This window comes from Nelumbo nucifera, chromosome 4 (genome assembly GCF_055504915.1).
Source record: "Nelumbo nucifera cultivar China Antique chromosome 4, China Antique-T2T, whole genome shotgun sequence".
NCBI classification, from domain to species: domain Eukaryota; kingdom Viridiplantae; phylum Streptophyta; class Magnoliopsida; order Proteales; family Nelumbonaceae; genus Nelumbo; species Nelumbo nucifera.
Window position 1 is genome coordinate 14,512,741 of NC_142652.1, and position 20,053 is coordinate 14,532,793.

The 20,053-nt window shown below is 40.0% G+C and overlaps 1 protein-coding gene and 1 long non-coding RNA gene across 3 annotated transcripts; one reads left to right on the plus strand and one right to left on the minus strand.

The window, feature by feature from the left end:
- Positions 1-321: 321 nt before the first annotated feature.
- On the minus strand, positions 322-1,586 carry LOC104608025 (uncharacterized). Its single transcript, XM_010273868.3, has 2 exons — positions 726-1,586; positions 322-618 (listed from the first exon to the last, which is right to left on the minus strand). The coding sequence occupies exons 1-2, from the start codon at positions 1,413-1,415 to the stop codon at positions 463-465; spliced, it is 846 nt and encodes a 281-aa protein (XP_010272170.1). The 5' UTR covers positions 1,416-1,586; the 3' UTR covers positions 322-462.
- Positions 1,587-11,018: 9,432 nt separating this feature from the next.
- On the plus strand, positions 11,019-20,041 carry LOC148792035 (uncharacterized). Of its 2 annotated transcripts, none has more exons than XR_016085683.1 (4): positions 11,019-11,389; positions 11,504-11,671; positions 18,728-18,936; positions 19,028-20,041. It is a non-coding gene; the product is annotated as an uncharacterized LOC148792035 (long non-coding RNA). The 2 variants fall into 2 exon arrangements; XR_016085682.1 differs by having other exon boundaries at positions 11,024-11,389; positions 11,504-11,647.
- Positions 20,042-20,053: the final 12 nt, after the last annotated feature.

Sequence of the window (20,053 nt, forward strand, 5' to 3'; positions counted from 1 at the left end):
GTAGAAATTTTGGAAAGATAGAAGAGTAAAAGCTAATACTAATTTGTGAAAACACTCTTACTCTGTTCTCTCATTGAATTGGGATCAGTTGGAGGTTTCTAGTTTCTCCTAAAATCTCCACCAAGTATTAAAAGGAAATCTAGCGAATTGAAGCAATCTTAATTCCCAATTAACTTGTCTCTCTTAATCCCATTACACACACTTCTAGATCAATTTGAATCACATAATATCACAATAAAACATGTATAATAAAATGGGGTTGGTCCAAAATAAGGAATTTCACAATATGAGATTGGGAATAGAATTTAGAAGAATGAGCAATGGAACAAAGAAAACCCCCTCCAATTTATAGAGCAGAAATAAATATGCATATACAAATATCAAAAGAGACAATACTTTATAGCTTTTGCTTTTTCTATGATTTTAGGCCTACTCTCCAATTCTCTCACATATCAATCACATTCAATCAGCTCTCTGTACAGTGGTCTTAAACAAGAGGATATACAACTTATGATCCATGGAGAAGTACAAAAACCCACCCACTGAATGGGTCACAAAGGACCCAAAACTGGTCCCCACGATGCAGTGCCACGCAGGTCCATACACCCCATCAAATTCCTGCAACATCAAAATACATACACCACACGATTGCCGTCAAGATCAACCAATCCCCACCAACAATACACACTCAATCTAGATCGAATCCAGTACTGTTTATCACTTACCTTCTTGAGAGTACAAGCCAAGGTCTTGGAAGTGAACTTCTCTAAGCTATCATACACCTTCCGCGCATAGCTCACGGCATGGATCTGCATAAATGGTGGCATGTCCATGGCGACGACCTTGGCCCCAACACCAGATAAGAAGTCGCTCATCTCAATCTTTGAATCACAGAAGGACCTCCTCCTGCCGGTCGTGAGAGAAATCGAAGGCCTCCTGGGATCATCTTTTTCTTTGGATGTTACCTTGTTTTTCTCTTTCGCCTCTTTAATCTGTTTCTTTTCCATCTCCGTCGACAGATTATCGTTCTGTTGCCGTTGCCGTTGCCGTTGCCGTTGTTGTTGTTGTTGTTGTTGGTGATGGTGGTGGTGGTGGCGGGGCTTTTGGTCATGTTGGTGGAGGGGGTGGTTATTTTTAAGGAGAGACCCGTCGAAGGAGTCGGCATTGGCGGAGAGTGTCAAGGCTTTAGCCTGCAAATGGATGTCGACACGAGGAGGTGGATCTGCGGGTTTTGAGGGTGGATGGGCTTTGTGGTTTGCATTCCATCTGGAGTAGTAGAGGGCGGTGATTTTGTTGAGTGTGGAGGAAGGAATGGGACCTTGGGTTGTGGGGAGGGGCTTGTTGTGGCTGTGGGTGGTGGTGGTGCTGCTGCTGCTGGATTTTGGTTTTGGGTGCTTTTTCCGTGTGGGATCCATGGCTGTCTTGGGGTTGGGGTCTGAAGCTGCTAAACTACGCCCTTCTGTGTCATGTGGTGGTGGTGGGTAGATGGGAGACAGAAGATAAGAGTTTGGGTGTCTCACTGTCTTTGGAGGGAGGGATAGAGAGTGGAGATGAGCGAGAGAGGGAGATGAGATCTAACATGCGCCGAGGGGAGAGTAGGAGTGGAGATCCGAGAAGAAGAGTCAAGAGTGTCTCAGAGACGACTCATTGACTTGATCCATGTAAAGGGAAAAGTATCGATGTTTCGATACTATTCTACTTGTCATAATACTTGTCTTTATCATACCAAGTGGTCGTAGATTTAATCAATCGGAGCAATCACAGTTCGCATCAGTCGGGCCCAACTACCAACTTGCAAATATGGTTTCTTGTTTTGGGCCGTAGGCTACGGTCGAGATGTACATCCTACATACCCACCTATAAGTAGATCTCAACTCCCATGTAGGATCCAATCTCACCGAGTTCACTCAGAAGAGAAACGAGTTCTGTGGTCCCAAGTGGACAAATTCATGACCACGTGACACGTCAGCTTCGTCATGTAACTGAATAAACCTGTAAAATTTGGGTCCAGTGATGTTGCCACATCATCCAAAACTCGGTAAATCTGTTTTGGTGAAACAGATATTCAGGCCAGGCCCGAAAGAATGGTTTTTAATATGCCACGTGGCTACTTATTCTGAAGAGAGGGGAAAGAGAGAGAGGGAGAGATAGATCTGGGTTTTATTCTTGACCGTGGCCCTCGTAACTACCGAAGTTTGTTGTTAATTGGAGAGGAGCAGAGTCCAGAGGCTTTTTGATGGGTCGTCGGTCGTCCTATAACTTTTACAATAGGGTAAACCGGTAAATTGCTGCTGAAATCTCCCGCGGAGTTTGGTAATTGTAAATTTGTAACAACCTCGCAGTAAGTTGATCCCTTTGTTATAATTCTCCAAAGAGAGGCATGGAAATGTTCTAAATATTATTTTTTATTATATAGATTTTTTTTAAATTTGATTTGTTTTTCAAAATGGCCTTTTATATCAACGCTCAAAAATAAAAGCTGTGATTTCTCCTTTTTTTTGTTTAATTGTATATATATAATTTCGACATTTGTTTGTTATTTATGAAAGAATTGTAACATAGAGAAATTGTATCAAAAAGTTGGGGAGGTGATTGCAATTAACAAAAGAAGTTTTAGCAACGGCAAACAAATTAGAGGAGGTTTCAGAAATTTACCTTTAAAATACCGCATGAAACAAAAAGAAATAGCCGAGCGCCGACTGGCATGGGCAGGAGGAGCTGTGCGTAAAATCACAAAAGGACAAAACAAATAAAAACCTTACGATCTCATCATTACAATGTATTTGCAAAAAAATCCGTGCTTAGGTGTGTTCGTCAAAAAGACAAAATTAATAAATACCTTTTTGTCTCATTGTGACTTGGGCAGTGTTATATGAATGGTTTTGTTGACGTGGCAGTTATTTTTGTAGACCTTTTTGTATTATTGGGGTCATTGACAAAGATCCTCCTGTATTTTAATTTGCCACAAAGACTCTTCTGTATTTTAGCCGTTAGACAAATACCCCTTTCAGTGGCATTCCATCCATTAACTTCAAAAAAAAAAATCATTCGATTGTCTAAATTTTAAATCCCCAAATTACTCTTTCTTATTTATTTGAACGAATGACATCGATTGATTTGTTCAATACTAGTGATTTCTGTTAGTCGTGTCATTCAGCCATTTCTTCGTAAAAGGTATCATTTTGGTCTCTGTTATCTTAAAAAGAGACTATCATTGCAAGTCTTTTGATTGTCCTATTCGACCATTTGTGTGGGGGTAACCGGTGATGAATGTTGATGCTAAGTGGTGATCAGCACCAAAGGAGTAGAGGTAAAAACAAGGGAAGGGGAGAAAAATAGTGATCGGTGAGCAACAAAGATAAGGAAGGAAATATGAAGATTAGATTAGGTTAAGGATAATGAAAAGAAATAAAAAAAAAAGGGTTTAAGTGGATATTTTGATAATTTAATGCATTCTGACTTAACAGATTAGGGGTATTTGTCACACAGTAAAAATTAAGAGGGGTTGTCACTGCCCATATTTCATTTATAAAATATTAAAATAGAAAAAAATAAATAGTAATTATTGTAGGAAATTTAAAATCTTTCCATCTTTGGCTTGGGTAGCTCTTAGCATTGTTTGTGGCGACCCGCTTCATGAATTCACCTATGGGTGTTGGGGTGTCGCGGGCTTGTCAAGGAAAGGGAGAGTATGCTGGCCAGCAGTCCCTTTAGGTGTCTTGTGGGCCATTTGGTCAGAGAGAACTCGAGACTTGAGGAATTTTGAGCAAACAGCTTTACCAGATTCTGTGCTGATCTATAGGGCCGTTGAGTTGTTGAGGAGCTGGTTGTCTATACATCATGTATTTAGAAAATATACTTTGTTTCTTCTTTTTTGAATAAAGACTTTATTTATTTATTTATTTATACAACCTCTTTTATCAACGAAACTTTACCTATTAAAGCAAATGGATCATATAGGATTCAAATCGTGGTATATATCCCTTCTGATCCGATAATATAAATAGTAGATCCGATCCGATCGGATTTTACAAACATATATTCAAATTCAAATCTGTTAAAGCTGTTGGATGTTTGAATTTGATCTAATCATATTTTAATTTTGAAAATTTTAATAAATTATTAAAAGAATATATATATTGTTGAGCAGGAGAAGAAGGAGAAGAAGAAAAGAAGAAGGAAAAAGAAGAAGAGGCAACAGAGTTGTGGCCTCAAAAGTCCTGCTTCAGTCAAGTGCAACATTGTATTTATACTATACTGGTCGTACAACACAATAGGCTTGTAAAATTACAAAAATACCCCTATGGGTACTAAACCTATGTACAGTACATATAATACACCTGTCAACACTCCCCCTCAAGTTGGGGCATAGATATCAATCATGTCCAATTTGTCACAGAGACCTTGGTGTCTGGAATGGTTTAGCCCTTTTGTAAAGATGTCTGCTAGTTGGGCTTCAAAGCTTATGTATGGAGTGCATACTTCGCCTGTGATGATTTTCTCTCTGATAAAATGCTTGTCAACTTCAATGTGCTTTGTTCTATCATGTAATACCGGGTTGGTAGCGATACTTATAACTGCCTTGTTGTCACAGAGCAGAGTCATGGGTTTACCAACTGGAAAACCCAACTCTCCCAATAAATTCCTTATCCACAAACCTTCGGCTACTCCGTGTGCCACTGCACGGTACTCAGCTTCAGCACTGGACCTAACTACCACGGTTTGCTTCTTACTCCTCCAAGTAACAAGGTTTCCTCCTACAAAGGTGCAGTAACCACTAGTAGACCTTCTGTCACTTTGAGATCCAGCCCAATCCACATCTGTGTAAATTTCAACTCTCAAATGTTTATGTTTCTGGAATAATAAGCTAGCACCCGGGAACTTCTTAACATATCACAGTATTCTCTCCACTGCTTCAAGATGAGTGGACCTAGGTGCATGCATGAATTGGCTGAGGACACCAACAGCATATGCTATGTCAGGACGAGCCATAGAGAGGTACAATAGTCTCCCTACAAGCCTCTGAAATTGCTTCACATTCTTAAGAGGTTCACCTTGGCTGTCACTTAACTTGTGGTTGGGGTCAATAGGAGAGTCAGCTGGTTTAGCCCCAAACTTTCCAATGTCCTTAAGCAAATTTATGACATATTTCCCTTAGGGAGATCAACAAGTTCCCACGCGACATTCTTATGAAGCGCATCAATTTCTTCCTTCATGGCCTTCGTCCATTCTGGTACTGAGAGAGCTTCTGCCACATTCTTGGGAATAAGGATACTGTCAATGGAGGTAAGAAAAGCACGAAATGAATGTGAAATTTTCTCATAAGAAACAAAGTTGGAAATGGGGTGTTTAGTGGTGCACGACCTAACACCTTTTCTGTGGGCAATGGGAAGGTCAAGATCATTAGCAACAGGGAGGTTGGGAGTCAAGTTACCTGAGTGAGTATGATCTTCCCCCAAGGAATTTGATGGCATTTGAGGTACGGCTTCTGGATTCTCCACAGCACTTGAACCTGGTTGGCCTTTACGACGACGAGAAAAAACACGGAAAGGTGGAGGATCAGAAGGAGAAAGAGTAGGAAAAAGAGGCAGTTGAACTAGTTTCTCCTCATGCCTACACTCCCCCTGAGGAGAAACAGGAAAGAAGGGCTCATCCTCAAAAAATGTAACATCCATGGAGACGGTGGAGGATCAGAAGGAGAAAGAGTAGGAAAAAGAGGCAGTTGAACTAGTTTCTCCTCATGCCTACACTCCCCCTGAGGAGAAACAGGAAAGAAGGGCTCATCCTCAAAAAATGTAACATCCATGGAGACATAGAATTTTCGAGAAACAGGATCAAAGCAACGATCCCCTTTCTGAGAGAATGAGTGGCCAAGAAATATGCACGGGATAGCACGAGAGTCCAATTTCCCCCAGGTGGGAGATAGGTTTTGGACAAAGCACCGACAACCAAAAACATGAGGAGGAATAGAAAGAAGAGGGGCCTTAGGAAAGAGAAGTTGATGTGTGGCTTTGTACTCTAACCAACGAGAGGGCATACGACTAATGAGGTATGTAGAACAAAGGACAGCCTCAAGCCAAAATCATTTGGGAACATTCATGTGGAGTAGTAAACCCCGTGCCATTTCAAGAAGGTGCCGGTTCTTCCGCTCAGCCACACCATTTTGTTGTGGTGTGCGGGCACAAGAGCTCCGATGAAGAGAGCCATGTGAAGCAAAGAACTCCGTAAGGTCATTATAAAAAAATTCTTTTGCATTGTCTGATTGAAATATTTGGATTTCGGTCTGAAATTGGGTGAAGACCATCCGCTGAAAATCCTGGATAATTTTTGGTACTTACTCACGGGTTCGCATTGGATATACCCAAGTGTATCTGGAATAATCGTCAATGAAGGTAATGAAATACTTGTAGCCACTCTCAGAAGGTAAAGTAACAGGGCCCCACACATCAGAATGCACAATGTGAAAAGGAAACTCATATTTACTATTTCTTTGAGGAAATTGAGTTCTACAATGCTTGCTTAACTGACACATTTGACAAGAAAAATTAGAAATAGACACAGACTTACACATTTCTGGGAAAACAACTTTCAAGGACTCAAAAGACAAATGACCCAGACGACAATGCCACAAATACGTTTTACTCTTTCTAAACTGACTCATAGACTTTGTAACATGAAGGCCAGTCGTATTCTCCAGCATATAGAGTCCATCAACCATACATCCCCTACCAATCGTCCTCCTTGAGGCCAAATCCTGAATCACACAATAGGAAGGGAAAAAGGTCACAAAACAGTTTAAGGAATTTGTAACACTAGTGACTGAAAACAAATTCATAGGAAATTTTGGAACATGAAGAACATTAGAAAGAGTAAGGCCGAAGGGAAGAGAGAGAGTTCCTTGACCATCTATGAAAGTGTATGATCCATCAGCTAGTCTCACTTTATCTCTTCCGGAAAGAGGGTAATAAGTTTGAAAGTAAGAAGACATACCAGTCATGTGTTTTGACGCTCCCGAATCAATGATCCATGGAGAGTCAAGGTCGTGAGAAGCAACATGGAAAGCTGTGGCAGGATTACCTGATGTGGATGCAAAAGAGTTGGTGGGAGAAGCATCCATCTGGCGAATAGCTCTACCATAAAGGTCCAAATGGTCACGGAAGGAGTTTACAATATCCTCCCTTGGGTCAGATCCAGAGTAGCTATGTTGGCTTTGTGGTGTTTGAGTCACAGTAGAAGTGGAGGGCTGATTCTCCCGAGTAACCATATTGGCCATGTGGTGTTTCTTGGTACCTTTTTGCCCGGGTCTTCTAATTACATCTGAGCCTTGCTTCTTAGGTAGATTTTGAGCCCACTTTGGTTTCCCATGGAGATCCCAACAAGTATCTTTGGTGTGCCGGGGCTTCTAACAATTAGTGCACCACAATTTTTTCTTATCTTCTGCTTTCTTTTGGAGATCTCCTCTCTTGAAAGAAGGGCCACCACTAGTAGAGGAACCCCCCTTTGCCGCTAACACAATTGCATCCCCTCCGGTGTTGTTCATCAAGTTTCTTCTACTCTCTTCAGACTGGACAAGAGCATAAACCTCATGAATTGAAGGAAGATCCTTAGAACTTAGAATTTGTACTTTGATGGATTCATAGATAGGATTGAGACCATGTAAAAAGGCAAACACCCTTTGCTGTGAAACAAGTTTCTTGTACAATTTTGCATCTTCATCACACTTCCAATCAATATTCTGGTAATGGTCCAACTCCTTCCAAACAGTTGTCAAGTCAGAGTAATAAACTGATAAACTCCTCTCCCCCTGTTTACAAGTAGATGAAGCTGCTTGTAGCTGATAAATCTTGGCATAGTGTCGAAGTTCAGAATATGTGGATTTTGCATGTTCCCAAATCTCATTTGCAGTTTCAGCCCACATGAAGTTCTTCCTTATTTGCGGTTGCATGGAGATCAAAAGCCAAGACATAACCATGTTGTTCTCCTGATCCCATCTATCATGTTCTGCATTTTCAGAAGTTGGTTCTTTGATTCTTCCATTTATGTAGCCTATTTTTCCCCTTGCAGTTTTGTATAGTTTGATCCCCCTTTACCACTCTAGGTAGTTTAACCCATCAAGAGGAACAACAACCATAGGGAAGGATAGGTCACTGTTCCCACTCATTCCATTCAGCATTGTGGAGATTCCGGATGTAGCTGAATCTTCACTATTCATGATTCTAGGTTTAGAAGTACACAAAACCATAGGCACACTGTCTTACAGAGCTGCTACAGTCCACAACTAGGCACTTGCAGATTTTCGGTTTCACAGGGAACCAAGCACAAACACTGCAGCAGCAGTACTAGGTTGTATGACCTACACTATGAAGGAGTCCACTGAACAATATACGAACTGCACTTGTAGTGTAACTAGGTTTGAAAGATCTACAGTTTTACAACTTTAATACAACTTCTCAGTCGAAAAAAAAAACAGTAGGAACAACAATATGAGTGGTGGTTCACCACACCTAATCGGCTGATATCCACTTTCCAGGAAAGCCGAACAGTCACTTAGGGTCTAGGGTTCATCAACAGTCCCTTAGCGAGCAGAATAGAGCAACACACAATCGGAGGAAGGGGGACAGTCCCTACTCAGATTTTGGGACATCAACAGTCGTACAAGAAAAGAACTATAAACAGAAAAAATAGTTCAGTACCTAGGTCACCCGAACTGTGAATAGGCAGTACAGTCAAGGACTCGAACTTCTCTTCAAATCAAAACCTACCTTCATACATCTGGGATGGTTTTCTACAGTCTTCTTAGTCGAGAAACTCCAGTTACCAGCACATAGGGCTAAAGGATGAAGGAAGAAGAAGAAAAAACTTATAGCAGAACCCTTTTCTGCGCTAGGAAGTTGAACAGTCAGCTTTCTTGTAGCAGAACCCTACTCGGCAATGGAGACTAGCAGCAGCACTAGAGAATACTTCCTCTTCCTTGTCTTCGAGCATCTGGACTAAGCTTCTACGCAACAGTGGAGAGAGACCTCGGCTAGTTGTTTTCCAGGCCTGGACAGTCCTACTCTGATACCATGTTGAGCAGGAGAAGAAGGAGAAGAAGAAAGGAAGAAGGAAGAAGAAGAAGAAGAAGAAGAAGAAGAAGAAGAAGAAGAAGAAGAAGAAGAGGCAACATAGTTGAGGCCTCAAAAGTCCTGCTTCAGTCGAGTGAAGCATTGTATTTATACTATACTGGCCGTACAACACAATAGGACTGTAAAATTATAAAAATACCCCTACGGGTACTAAACCTGTGTACAATACATATAATACACCTGCCAACATATATATATCAATTTATATAAATAAAAACAAAATATACAAGTACTTTCTTCACCAATTTTCATCATATATACATGTTTTTTATAAATAAATAAATAATATAAAAACTTATAAAATGCAATATATATATATAGAAATAAATAAATAGCACACACATATATATTAATCGGAGCCTACTGTCCAATTTGACCCAAAACTCCAACAAGGGGATATTCAAATTCAACATAGTAGGATAGAATCAGAAGTGATCTGATTCATTTGCACTCCTACCTATGATTGAAAACAAATGAGAAGAGTGCAAAGTGGGCATGGAAAATTGGACCTACTTTGCATTCGCCCAATTGGGGTAGGTGCATAAATCTACTTACAAATTTGCATTTTAATTGTTGCCAACCAAATATTTGCACCATACATATTTGTATTTGCACTCTTCCTATTAGTTATAATGCGATTTTCTTTTGCCTTGATGCAAATGTATAGGAGTGCAAATGAACTGAGCATAAACCTTGGTTTACTTTTGTTTCAAATATGACCTTGTTGTGTTTGTTTATAATAAGTAAAATAGGAAGTAAAAATGTAGTCCCCAATTCGTATGAAAGAGTAATGAAGTTAGAGCTTGGAGGAGGCCTATTTATTTGGGGGCGAGTAAGGTAGGAAGCAAATGGGTGTGGTTCCAATTTTGTATGTGAGCAACTTAAGGTAGGAGGAAGTAGTGCAAATTTTGCATTAGTTCAGATGCTAAATTTGAACTACTAATCAATGCAAATGAGACAAAAAGTGCAAATTTTACATCAAAAGTAATACAAACCATAATCACAAATAAACGGATGAGATCAGGTGCAAAATTTGTATCCAAGTCAGCTTTGCTTTGCAAACAAATGAAGCCTAAGTAATTTCACAAAATTCTTTGAAAACTTTCGTTGGATTGTTTGTTTCTCTCTTACTTGCCAACAAACCAAAAACACCATTATAGTACAAGTGTAACAACTAACAACTAACAAGTGATTTTTAAGAGTCCAGATCACCTGCCAATAAAGTACGTTCCAACAGCCTACCAACATGATTTGATTCCACACATCTCATACATGGTGAATCCCACTTTTATGATAGATCCCTGTCTTATGATGAGATGTGCTGTATTAGATTAAGTTGGTAGGGTTGGAAGATGTTTTGTTGGCAGGATATCCCAACTGGATTTTTAACCCTTTTGGATCTAATACCATTTATAAAAAAAAAAAAAAGAACTTTGTTAGTCTGGTAGATCCCACTTTTATGGTAGATCCCACTCTCATGATGAGATGTGCTGTATTAGATTAAGTTGGTAGGGGTTGGAAGATGTTTTGTTGGCAGGATCTAATACCATTTAAAAAAAAAAGAACTTTGCGAGTCTGGGATGTCTCCATATTCACCATTATGAAAATCAGTGTCATTTTCATTCATTTTCTATAGTTTTATAGTAATTAGGATGGGCTTCCCACAGAGCGCGCCACAGCCCATCCCCATGTGCATTGGGAACATATCCCCTGTTTTTAGCATTTGGAGTGTGACCAAAGTCAATTCCACTTTGAGTTGCTTCATGGATGAATTAGGCAGCTTCCCATTTGTCTCGGATGAGTAACTCCCTCCTATTAAGGTCATCTGGGTTTAATTTAGGCTGTACAAATACAAATATGGACAGTGCAAAACCTTGCATTTTGAACTACTCTGCGTGTATTTGCACAGTACATATTTGTATTTGTACTCATTCCAAACTAATAGCGTAAAAGACTTAAACGTCGCCTCTCTCACCCTCTTTCCGCTCCCTCCCTTCACTCTACTCGATTCTTCTTTCTAATCTTTTTCTTTCTCCCGCAAATTACAGGAAATTTGGTCCAGGTTCTCATTCCATTCCTTCACGGCTTCACCTTCCCGCCAATTTCTTTTGAACGGTACTTGTATCCTTCTTAATAATCTTGTCTTTGTCAATAATTAAATCCAGAAGCAAAATCAAAACAAGAAGAATTCGCTGGAAAAGTTACAGGAATTACAGCCCGAGTTAACTTCGTCTGTTGAATTGCAGAAAAAGCTTGAATGGAGGGTCAGCAAAATACCGTCCATCATAAGCTTTCAGTTTCTTTTTAGTTTTTACTTTCCAGACTAGTACTTCCGTCCCTTGTTAATAATTAATGCTCACGACTCTGCATCTTTTTAGGTGAAATACCTTCGAGATGGCAATGACTTATTGGAAAACAAGCACAAAGAGCAGCAGGGAACAATTGACAGCTTGTTTCAATCAAGGAAGAGTTTCATAAATCTCTATCAGGGTAGAGCCACGGTTTTTACGAGAAAATCTCAGGTTTGTGCCTGATTGATGGAAACGGTATGATTAGAGTCTATAAAATGGCTAACACACTCATCAAAAGCATGGGTGACAGGGTTATATAGTACCTCCTATGTCCAAAATTAGTTCCACCTAGGAATTTAAATGTTCAGACCATTCGCTAGAGCCTAGATAATAAGTAAAGCTTTGCAGTGCTACTGTTATGTGTTTCTGATTAACCGTTTCTTTTTCTGGTATGGGTGAAGTCAAAGTGCTAGTTCGAAATTTTCAGCAGTCCTCTGTAACAGGGAAGATAATTAATACCTGCATATGGTACAAGAAAAGCCTAGATGGTTGTGGAAAATAGTGTGTAAATAATGATCTTTGCCCATAGAATTACAGTCTTGTAGAGAGAAAAGAAAAGGTTGAACTAGACCTTCGTTTTCAGTTGTTTTTCTACATTTTTTCATTGTTTCAACTAGATGTTGAAGTCAATGGTGTCTTAAGTATGGCTTAAATTGTTAAGAAGTTTCTTGAATTTCGGCAACTCATTGTACCAGTACTTCCTATACATCCAGCCAAGGGATATTCCTTGGTTACTCATCATCTCTATGAGAGTTTGGATTTACTGCAGCTTACTGAATCCTGTTTACCAAGGATTGCATGTCTATCAGTTTTTTTTTTTTTTTGTCCTTAAACTAAGAGCATATTTGCTCCAGATTTATAAGTTCTGTGGTGTTAAAACTATTGTCTAAAATACCTTGCAGTTTGCATTGTTATGTCCTGGTTTCCAAGGCTTGGTTTATCAGGAAATGTACTCCAGGCTCCCAAATAAAATGATATGCCATTCACATATTTTATATTATTTTCCAGGACTCATGAGATGAGATATTCTGTTGAATTGAGAGATAGAAAACTCACAATTCTTTAAGGAAGCTACTTGTTCACTTATTATTTGAATTGGTAGAAAAGTAATCTATTTCCATCAGGTAGGCAATGGACAATATACAGCAGCTTGTGAGTGAAAAAGAGGAAATAGGCATTTATCCATGCTCTTTTATTTCTCATGCAAATAAGACAATGATCATTTTAGCCATAAAAATCCATTCTTACAAGGGGCATTTTTGTCCCATTCAAGTGTTGGCAACTTTCCCCCAAGGTGGGAAAGTTATTTACCCCCAGGAAAATAAATTTTCCCTGGTCCCCACATAAATATGAAAAAAGAACTTGGGATTGATTCCTGTAGTTTTCAGGACTGCTATTCAGTCTTGAACACTAAGAGATTTCAGGTTCGATGAGAAGAGAAAGTGAAGAAGTAGAAGAAAGAGTGATGAAAGATTAGTAGAACACAGATTTTGAGGAGAAGAACAGAATGTCAATATTATGCCGCCGCCACTTTAAGTTAATATATATATGTTATGCTAGCTATATGAAAGGACATATCTACCCTTGGTGTTTGCATCATAACTGCTAACAAATAACAAACAATATAAAACTGAAACTAAGAATAACAGAATAGCAAAATGACCACAGCTGTGACTAAATACATTCTACCCTACGGACAGAGTGGGACCACAGATGTGGGGCCCACATCAATGTTCTCTACACTCCCCCTCAAGTTGGGAGTATATGTTCATCATTCCCAACTTGGATAGATCCGCCTCTAACTTCTTTCTTGATACGGCTTTAGTGAGGATGTCTGCTAGTTGCATACTGGATGTGATGTAAGGGAGGCATACTTCTTGAGATGAGACCCTCTCTCGCACAAAATGGCGGTCAACTTCAATGTGTTAGGTTCTGTCATATTGTACTGGATTATGTGCTATATTAATGGCGGCTTGATTATCACAGTACAACATCAGGGGCTTCTCATACTCAATACCCAACTCCTCAAGTAGAGATCTTAGCCAAAGGATTTCAGCCACTCCATTGGCCATGGACCTGTATTCTGCTTCAGCACTTGACCGGGAGACAACACTTTGTTTCTTACTTCTCCAGGAAACAAGGTTTCCTCCCACAAGGGCACAATATCCTGAGGTAGACCTTTTCTCATCAACACTCCCAGCCCAATCAACATCAGTATAGACCTCCACCTTAATGTGATTGTTGTTCTTGAATAATATACCCCTACTTGGGCATCTCTTCAAGTAGGCTAAGATTCTTTCTGCCGCAAGAAGATGTGTGGTTCTAGGAGAATGCATGTACTGGCTAACAACACTAACAGCATAAATAATATCTGGCCGAGTGAAGCAGAGATATAGGAGCTTTCCCACCAGTTGCTGGAACATAACTTTGTCTTCAAGAAGCTCCCCACTCTCGGCACTAATCCTGTGATTCTGTTCAATTGGTGTATCTGCAGGCTTGACACCTAACTTTCCAGTTTCTGCCAACAGGTCTAAGACATATTTCCTCTGAGATATAAAGATCCCCTGTTTGGATCTAGCAACCTCAATACCCAAAAAATACCGGAGTACACCAAAGTCCTTCACCTCAAATTCTTGGTGAAGAAGTTGTTTAAGAGACTCAATCTCATGGCTATCATTCCCTGTGACCACAATATCATCAACATATACTGCCAGTAGTGTCAAAGAGGACTCCACCCTCTTGATGAAGAGGGTATTATCTGACTGAGCCTGTACATATCCAAACTTCACAAGTGCTAGTCTGAATCTATCGAACCAAGCCCTAGGTGACTGTTTCAAACCATACAAAGCCTTGTTGAGCCGGCAGACCTTCTTACCTATTTCTGCATCATAGAATCCAGGAGGCAAACGCATGTAAACTTCTTCCTGTAGATCTCCATTCAGAAAGGCATTTTACACGTCCATTTGGTATAAAGGCCAAGTGTGACTTGCTGCAAGGGACAATAGGACTCGAATAGTAGTCATCTTGGCTACCGGTGCAAATGTCTCAAAGTAATCTATGCCATAAGTCTGTGTAAACCCTCTTGCAACTAACCGAGCTTTATACCTCTCAATAGATCCATCTGCATTATGCTTCACCGTAAATACCCATCTGCATCCAACTGGTTTCTTTCCTTTTGGCAAATCAACTACCTCTCAGGTGTTGTTTTTCAACAGGGCATCCATCTTAACTTGCATTGCATCTTTCCATTCAGGGACGGAAAGGGCTTCTTGCACTGTTCTTGGAATAGGGACATTGGAAATGGAGCTAAGGTAGGACCTATAGGTAGGAGATAGGCAATCATAGGATAAAAAATGGGAAATACAGTGGGTTGTGGATGTGGTACAATGTCGTTTCCCTTTACGGACTGCAATTGGAAGGTCAAGATCATCTGTAGGGGAAGTCTCTGTGGGCTCTGGACTGTAGTATCAGGACCTGGAGCTACAGATGAGATTGGAGCTGGTCTGGACTGCTGATGATCAGGATCAACCTGCCTGCACCGCCTGTGATAAACCCTCAACTCCTGATCCCTCTGACCACCCTCACCATTATAGCTTTCCCTCAACTCCTGATCCCTCTGACTACCCTCACCATTGCAGCTCTCATCACCCAATGGAATAGGTAAAGGAACTGCCCCATTCTCACTGCTCTCCCCCTGAAGACAAGAACTCAAACCCTCACTCTCACCACTCTCCCCCTGAGGGGCAACCCGAGGATAATAGGGTGTCCCCTCAAAGAAAGTGACATCCATGGAGACAAACTTCCTCCCGGAGACAGAATCATAACAGCAATAACCCTTTTGAGTTTGTGCATAATCAAGGAAGATGCATTTGGAGGCTTTGGGTTCGAACTTGGAGTGATGGGGTCCGAGAAGCTGAACAAAGCAAGTACAACCGAATGTCTTAAGGGGAATAGAAAACAAGTACTCACGTGGGTGTAAAAGGGAAAAAGGAGATCGCATATCAAGAACCCTAGAAGGGACCCGATTAATAAGGTATACCGCCGTGAGGATAGCATCCCCCAGAAGCGAATAGGGACATTAGAAGTAAACATGAGGCTTATAGCCACTTCCAAAATGTGCCTATTCTTCCTCTCGGCAACTCCAATCTGTTGAAGTGTATGAGGGCAAGAGTTCTGGTGGATAACCCCATGATGAAGAAGATAAGATGTCAATGATTTAGCAAAACATTCCTTTGCGTTATCAGATCTGAGAACTTTGATCTTGGCATCAAACTAGGTTAGGATCATTTGGTGAAAATTTTGGGTCAGGGAAGGTACCTCATCTCGTGAACGCATGAGATAAACCCAAGAAAAACGGGTATGGTCATCAACAAATAACAAAAAATATTTGTACCACCCATGGAAGGAATATGATAAGGCCCCCAAATGTCAATATGCATAATATCAAAAGAATTATCACTCATTTTATTACTCAATAAATAAGGCTTTCTACAATGCTTAGCAAATTCACAACTTTCACATTGTGGCTAAGACAACTCAATAGACTCAAATAAAGTAGGAAACAAATTTTGTAAAGATCGAAAAGACAAATGACCTAATCGGTTATGCCAAAGCATAACCGGACTCACACTCTGAGAAACAAAAGACAACTTTTCTATTGACTCTCCCTGACGGAACTGCTCCCCGAGCAGATAGATCCCATTCGTTTCACGGCCAGTACCAATCACCCCCTGATTTGGGTGTAGCCGCTACAAAGGCTGATGTGGGTGTGTGAGGTTGCATCATAACCTTCCTCCTGGTCTCTTCACTATGTACAAATGAGTAAGCCTGAGAGAGAGTCACACTGTCTCTAGTCAAAATCTGTTGCCTCACAATATCATATTATGAGTTCAGTCCTGCCAGGAACTCAAACACTCTGTTTGTCTCAATGTGCTTTCTATGGGTCTGAGCATCTTTGGGACTCTCCCACTCAAGAGTCTCTAAGTGATCAATCTCATGCCACAGGGACTTCAAGGTAGAGAAGTAGACCGACACCGGTTTCTCTCCTTGTTTAAGTGTGTTCACTTCACATTTCAATTCATATGCTCTGACAACATTAAGGGGTTGGGAGTAAGTTATTTTCATAACATCCCATATCTCCTTAGTTGTCTTTGCCCACAAATAATTCCGACTAATATGAGGCTGCATAGAATTACATAGCCATGTCATAACTAAGTAGTTTTCTTGCAGCCACTTGGTATATGTCGGGTCTCCCTTGGAAGGTTCTTTCATATCTCCCAGGAGGTACCCTAATTTACCTCTTCCACCAATAGCCATCATGGCTGATTGGGCCCATTCCAAATAGTTTGATCCATCAAACTTTACGGTCGTAATCTGACCACCCATCTCAAAAATACCACCATAACTGATGTTCCCAACGCTGCCTTCTGCCTGAATTTTAGACTCCATTTCTGTCAAGTCTTAAAACAGCACTTGAACCACCAATCACAATCAAAACAATATAGGCATGATCTATATTCTCAGTGTATGTGCACAAAACTAAAATAATTCTGATCTGAAACCAACTGGCCAACACAGCAGTAGCTGTCTGTAGATCTCTAACCCCTTAGAACTCTGAGAACAGCTTAAAAAGAAACTGATATGCTAGGGAAAGTTAGGGTTTTAATCAGTCCTGAAAGGAAGCAATTCAGTCGCATAGTCCAAACTGTACAGATGAGCTTGCAGTAGGGTTTTAATCAGTCCTGAAAAGAAGCAATTCAGTCGCACAGTCCAAACTGTATAGATGAGCTTGCAGTAGGGTTAATAAGAAACCCTAGAATATGATCGGACCTACCAATAAACTTAAGAGTAGCTCTAGGTAGATCACAGGGTTCAGTCAAACACTAGGGCTTGCCGCTGATCACTTTCAAACCCTAGAGTAGAGAGAAACACAGTTCGGTCCAGGGTTTGCTGTAAAACCCTAGTGAATCGAAGAGAGAAAGAACTAGAATGGTTCGGCCTTCCCCTCCAGATAGGTCCAACCTATCTTCTCTGATAGAACTTCTCTTAGAAAGTAAACAACTTACAAGGAAAAATTGTTCGCTGCCTTCTAGGGTTACCTGAACCCTAGTCTTCTCTGATCCTTCTTGACCACCAACACTCTGCAACCCTAGCAAATTTCCAACAGCTGCTAGCACCTTTGGCGATCTCCAAGAATCAATCTGCAAACTCCTCATTTTCAGCTTTCAGTCCTAGGAGATTCTCATGTGGTCGGCTGGTATTAGACTCACATGAAAAACCCTAACTTGGCTCTGATACCATGTAGGTTTTCAAGACTGCTATTTAGTCTTGAACACTAAGAGATTTCAGGTTCAATGAGAAGAGAAAGTGAAGAAGTAGAAAAAAGAGTGGTGAAAGATCAATAGAACACAAATTTTGAGGAGAAGAACAGAATGTCAATATTCTGCCGCCACCACTTTAAGTTAATATATATATATATATATATATGTTATGCTAGTTACATGAAAGGACATATCTGCCCTTGGTGTTTGCATCATAACTGCTAACAAATAACAAACAATATAAAACTGAAACTAGGAATAACAGAATAGTAAAATGACCACAGCTGTGACTAAATACATTCTACCCTACGGACAGAGTTGGACCACAGCTGTGGGACCCACATCAATGTTCTCTACAATTTCCATTGACCAACTTTCTCTCTTCTCAAAATCCAGAAAAAGGACACCCCCTTATTGTTAATATGAATTCAGATTTTGTCCTCACAACCCTTTCAGCCGTGCATTGGGAACTTTCCATGAATAAAAATATACAAGTATGGAGATGTTCCCAATGCACGGATGCAAGTGTTGCGAGGACAAAATCCGATCTGTTTACACATGTATGCTTTAGCCAAACTTCAGTGGAATTGACCTTTCTGACTGTTGCATCTCTTTTTCGTATTTCTTTTCTGGTACAATAATTTCATACCCAACTTTCCCCACTTTTCTAGTGGTTGAATTGAATAATAACTTTGACAAGGTTTCATCCGTAGAGAAAGGATTTATTGATTTGCTTGGATCCTCATTAAATTGCTTGCAGAGAAGTTAGCTCAGACTGTAAATACAGGATGTGATTATAGAGAATTTGCTTGCAGAGAAAATGACTTGGTTTTAAGATTGGAGCTTTAGCCTTTATTTTCGATTTTAATTTAATCATATAATAAAGTTCTGTTGAAAATTATGTATTTCAGACATGCATTTCTAAATGCAGGACATGAAGATAATTTTACGGAAGATTCAGGATGCTCTGATGAATATGAATGCAGAGGTCAGAGCCTGAGAGGGATGATATTAGTTATTTGATTGACTGTTGAAACATTCAAGATCATATTGGGTTATTCATCCTTGAACAAAATTTCAATTAGAAGCTAAAATTTGATGATGTGTCACAACACTATGCAGACGTCGGTTCAAATAACTGTAACCACTGCTATCCTTTGCTCTGCTATCTTCCCTAAAGTATTCAGTGGTGCCGATGGTTATAATCATTTGAGCATGTAAACTTTTGCAGGGGAGATCTCTTTGGCAGCAAGTATCTGAATACGTCCCATCTCCTTGGATGAGCATTTTTCTGGACCATATGTCACTAATTTGTGATCTTTATGTACACCCATAAACAAACCATATAAAATCTTATTCGTTTTTTATATTTCTACTACCCATCGTGGGGATTCCTGTCAAGAAGATTATTTCAAGCACCTTATTTCTTCAACTTTTCCGTCTTTGTAAAGAGCTTTAATATCTCTGTACGTATACTTATCTAATCACTTTGTTCATGATTTGAACTGAACTAATGCCAGGACAGAAAAGCTTCTGGCGTTGTGCATTGTGCTGGAACTGGAAGGACAAGAAGAAATTACGACATTTAGCAAAAAGGAGGTGGAAAGATACGTATCAATGGGTATGATGTCGGAGATCTTCCTCTCTGAGAGTCAAGTTGCTTAGATGATCCTAACCCCCTATGTATTACGTAGTATTGAATGGTTAAGATCGTTATATTAAACTTCATGGTTCATACTAACTAATTTAAGGACCCATTTGGTTTAAGGGAATAGGGATCTAGAATCAAAATTAGAATGGGCCATTTCTATTCCTACTGTTTGGTTGGACGGAATCAGAATCCCATTTTCTTTCCTGGTGGAACGGCCCCCATTTAGGAGAATGGTCATTCCCTCCCTTCCCTGGGCAATGAAATCCTATTCCAACCTGTATGAACCAAACAGACTATGGGAATAGACCATTCTGATTGTGATTCCAAAAGATTTTGATTCCAATTCAATTCACTGACACCCTAAGTGAGGATCTGTATAGGTGCTTATGAGCTGCCTTGCTGCTGTGCTGAATCAGATGCGCCAGGACTATAGTGTGTAATATTCCACAAGTTCTATTTTTGTGCATTTTGCATTTCTTTTTAATTCTTGCTGAACCAAGATTGCCTATATGGTACAAGAGAGTGAAACAGATTTCGTATGCAAGGCTCCTGGATTGTCAAAAGATCTTATTTTTACATAAAAGAAAGCATTGAACTCTGACTTCA

Excerpts from the sequence above, each read along its gene's own strand:
- LOC104608025 (XM_010273868.3), bottom strand. The coding sequence starts at position 1,415 with ATGGATCCCACACGGAAAAAGCACCCAAAACCAAAATCCAGCAGCAGC. Across the intron at positions 619-725 it reads TGGCTTGTACTCTCAAGAAG|GAATTTGATGGGGTGTATGG; the intron begins GTAAGTGATAAA and ends TTGATGTTGCAG.